The 4599-nt window shown below is 51.6% G+C and overlaps 1 protein-coding gene across 1 annotated transcript in view; it reads left to right on the top strand.

Annotated features, from left to right (window-relative positions):
• LOC108803888 (SH3 domain-binding glutamic acid-rich-like protein) overlaps positions 1-2439 on the top strand; it is a 7577-nt gene extending 5138 nt beyond the window's left edge. Inside the window, exon 3 of the mRNA XM_018575677.1 lies at positions 2358-2439. Within this exon, the coding sequence (XP_018431179.1) occupies positions 2358-2390 (33 nt within the window). The 3' untranslated portion in view covers positions 2391-2439. The remainder of the gene's footprint in view (positions 1-2357) is intronic.
• Positions 2440-4599: the final 2160 nt, after the last annotated feature.

Here is a 4599-nt window from a genome sequence, read left to right as displayed (position 1 = left end):
TTCCAGCCAAAATGTTTAGACAATTCACACCTTAAAATCTATTACCACTTTTGAAGCCATATTGGGAAAACACCTACTTTATATTTGTTGTATGTACCTATTCAGATGCCATAACATAAAAATAATTTAAAGATTGATACTTACATTTTTAAATGCTAATCACTTGCTTAAAAACCCTACACAGCTTCCCCTATGTAATCTTTTGGAGGGGGTTGTGGGAAGTGTACTCTCAGGGCTGCTGATGGGGGTACAGCCAGTCCTCCCATACCGGGCCCCTATAAGTACAGCGGGGGCTGCCCACACAGCTTCCCCCAACAAGAACTCCCTGCACAGCTTGTCAAGTACAAGGGATCTGGGTGGCTGGGGCCCTGCCAGGTAGTCTATACGGGGGCCCCATGATTCCTAATGGTGGCCCCAGGGGGATCAGTACTTGGGGTGCACAGACATTGGAGGATGTCAGACTGTTTCTCACCCCCATCATTCACTCCGGAGTGTCCCTTACATCCTGACACTATTAAAGGAGAACTATGAGGGGGGGAGGGGGTGCTTGTCACTCACCTCATAGTTCTAGCCGACCTGTGACAATGAGACTGTCACAGGTCGGCTCAGTAGATCGGGAGGTGAGGGAACACATACCGGCGCTCGCTCACCTCTCGATCCTGTCACGGCTCTCTGCCGTGACAGGGGAGGGACTGGATTCCCCCCTCCCCGCTCCGATCTGCCAGCGCTGACTGGCGGAACGGACGGGGGAGGGGGCGGGTACAGCCTCTAGATAGGCGGAGCCAGCTGTCACTCACGCAGCTGGGCGGATCCCGTCGTCTAAGTCAGGATCCGCTCCGGCTGCGACGTCTCAGTATATAGGGAGCTGTAGCTCCCTATATACTGAGCCTAGGGTGACGGGAGGACGCTAGTTTGTGATCTCCCGTTACCCTGAGGAGAACAATGGGGGAAAACACTGACCCCCATAGTTCTCCTTTAAAAGTAGATGTAAACAACTAAAGTGTCACATAAACTGCAACATTGTATTCCAAAGTCTGGTGCAGTTTTCATTAAAGGGCCGCAACACATAAAACGTTCTCGCTGTTTTATCGTCTAATATCAAAAATCATAAATTTGACTGAAATTTGTACAATTTTGACACGATGCATTGAAGCCAATGGGAAAGGCAAACATGGGGGTGTTTCCGGGGGTACAATGGGCTTTAAATATCTATTTAAGGGTTATGGAAACTTATTTTTGCCATACTGGACCTGTTCTACCAAATACCAGTAAGGGGCGGATTTGTAAACCATTCGCACAGCCCTTCGATGTGCGAACAAGATTCACCGCACTGTGTGGCCACTAGGTGGAGCCGAGGAGCGCAGGATTACTATGCTCTCCGGCTCCATCTAGTGACCACACAGCACTGTGAATAGAGTGACCCCCGACCGTTAAGGAGAACTATGAGGGGGGTGATTTTCACTCATGCTCATAGTTAGAGCCGACGTGTGACCATGAAACTGTCACAGGACGGCTCCATCGATCGGGAAGTGAGCGAACACATACCGACGCTCGTTCACTTGCCGATCATCTCGCTGACAGTCACCGCACCCCACAGGGATTCCCCCCCTCCCCTCTCCGATCCTCCAGCCCTGACTGGAGAAACGGACGGGGAAGGGGCGGGCATAGCTAGCTCTGCTTCTAGATAGGCAGAGCCGGCTGTCAATCAGCCAGCTGGGTGGATGCAGACAGTAATGTCGGGATCCGTCCCGGCTGCGGCGCTCTCAGTATATAGGGAGCTGTAGCCCGCAATATACCGAGCTGTGGGTCACGGGACGCAGTTAGTATATGTCCTTCCGTGACCCTAAAGAGCACTATGAGATAAAAAGGTTACCCCATAGTTCTCTTCTAATGTCACCCCGACCCTTTGTTTATGAAGAAATGTGATTTGTGGGTTAGCACTGATGAACAAAGCCACGTCGCCCGGCACTAGGACCCAGCGGCTAGGAACATGGTATGCACCCAGATTTAAAGGGTAACTTTTTTTTTATTTTGAGCTTATTTCCCCCCAGCGGTGCCACCTGGTGATGTCAGGGGGGTCACTTCAGATGAATAAAAAAATCTGGTTTTCTTAACAAAACCGATCACGTGACACCAACCCTATTGTGTCTGGCGCAGGGAGTGTGTCTGGCGCAGGGAGTGTGTCTGGCGCAGGGAGTGTCTCTGGTGCCGGGACTGATGCTGCCAGCGGTCAGAGATAAAACCAGACTGCACCGAATGTATTGATTTGTATTCCGGTTGGATGGCGCTTATTTTTGCTCCGCCCACCACGTCATTGTGTCTGTTTCTAATTGCGTTTTCTCTTTTCCCTTTTGCAGGAAGCTGAAGCTCTGGCCAACAAGGACGCCTGAATCCTTAGCCCCGCCCCCCCCTAACCTCTGATCAGAACCTTCAATGCTTTTAACGAAACCTCCCAACAAAACCCAAACAGCTTTGCGCCTAATCTCCTGACATGCAGCCGGGAGCCCCGCCCCCCCTTCGCAGCTCGTCCTCTCCGCTGCGGGATTCCTATCCGTGCCAAAATGATCTGTTCGATGTGATGGAGTCTTCCTGCAATCGGTCCTGTATCGGGTTCTGGTCGCGGTTTGCGGCGGATCCGAGTCATACGCTTCCAGATTATATTTCCCTTTCCTGGACTGCGGACGTCCGATGCCGAGAGCGGTTCTGGTGACCTTCGGATCTCACGAGGAAAATCTCGCCCCAAATGTAAAATATATTCAGCTGGCTGCTCATGGGTGGAGCGTCGCAAGTGAGGAGCAGTTAGACACGCCCACGAGGAACTGACCAATCTGATACAACTAGTTTTCCACTGAGCACCCGGGCCGCCTACGATACGAGCGCGCAATCTGTCATCGGTGGAAATGGAACGTCGACGGCGTGTCCCGGAATGGGAGGAGGAAATGTCCGCGGCGTTCCATCTTTCCATTTTATTGTTATTTTACAATCTTTTATTTGATACCGGTGAAGCCATTCAGAAAAATATCGACATCCCAATAAGGTCCTCTACCAAGAGGGGCCCCCGGGGGAGGGGGGGAGTACACACAATTTAGAACATTCGCTCCTTTCCCGGTGAACATGCAAAGTCAGCGTATCTTGCACCCCTCCCCCCCACCGTATGATCAAATAAAGTTGTAACTGAAAGATACAACAAAGTAATAATGTAACCAATAATAATCCTCATTTTGTGGCTGCTTCCCGTGGGCCCCGGTGATGTTATGGGGCCCCACCCCCGCAGGATCATGGGAACCCAAATGATGCTCCAGCATCACCTACATCAGGACCGGTGACATCACCCTGGTCTGGATGAGCCCCCCTGGGTAATGTTATGGTGGGGCCCCCCCGCAGGATCATGGGAACCCATCTCTGGCTCCAGCATCACCTACATCAGGACCGGTGACATCACCCTGGTCTGGGGGTCAGAGGGGGGGGGGGTCTTTATTTTTTTTGGTTAGTGTTTTATTTGGGAGGGCTGCAAGGTGAGCGGACTTTGCATTAGACTTCAGGGTGGCCCCCATTTCGGGCGGTTCCTTTATTGCGTCTCCATGGAGACATCTCTGCACAGATTGATACATTGTGTCGTGTCCACGGCGATGGTTGAAGAGAATTCCATGACGGTGAATAGTCGCGGATCCACCGTCGTAGAACCCGGCCGTGGCCCGTTGTCTCAGCGTTCGCGAATGTCGCCATTTTGTTGGTTGCGCACCTCAGTCCAACCCACACCAAAAAAATAGGCGTGCCTTCAAATTATGAATCCCTCAAAAGGGGCAGGGATGACGTCCTCGAGGGGCCCGGTCCTCATACAGTTCAGTGAGGTCCCCTAAGAAACTATGCTGGATCCTGGCCTGTGTTTAGCCCTTTGGGGGCCAGAGCTGTGCACCTCGGGGGCGGGGGAAAACATCCTGCAGGTTGGGGGGTGTGGCTAAAGTCCTCAGTGCCACATATGTTTTTTTTTTCTTACAGTAATCTGTTATATTGAGGTTTTTATGCTTCGAGGAAATGAAAAGCGTCGTAGTTCACATTGAAGAGTACCTGTCACACATCGTATAGGTAGCCGGGCCTGAGGACGGGACCGCCACTGGTTCAGCCCAACGAGGACCTGCTTGTATCTCATGTGGGTGACAGGTTCTCTTTGCCCAGATGTTAGAGGTCTTTGGGGTGCAGCAGGGAAGCCGCAGGCGGACGTCCGAGGGGCCTCATCCACACCCAGACACATTGTATCGGCTCTGATTTGACGTGTGTGGACGGCTTTGATCTTTTGGGGCACATTGGACCCCTCGCTGTGACCCCCACGTGGGGTATTTAGTAATTGTCGGGATTTTCTGGTGTTTGCACTTGTTACAGGTCATGCATTCGGATCGGTGCGGATGGGACGCTTTTTTCATTTTGTTTCTTTGTTGCCAAACATTCCGATTTTACTTTATAATGAAATCTCGCTGAGTCTCATTCACCGCGTGTGAATCTCGCCTCATTGTAACTGAATAGCAAACCCCCTTCAGTTACCTGGTCATGTGACATGACAGAGGGGGGCGGGGTCTGCTTCTCGGCTTTTCTGGGTATATG

This window comes from Nanorana parkeri, unplaced genomic scaffold (genome assembly GCF_000935625.1).
Source record: "Nanorana parkeri isolate BGI_ZX_2015 unplaced genomic scaffold, ASM93562v1 scaffold4388, whole genome shotgun sequence".
NCBI lineage: Eukaryota > Metazoa > Chordata > Amphibia > Anura > Dicroglossidae > Nanorana > Nanorana parkeri.
Note: the sequence above shows the minus strand (reverse complement) of the source record. Positions and strands in the feature narration are given on the sequence as shown.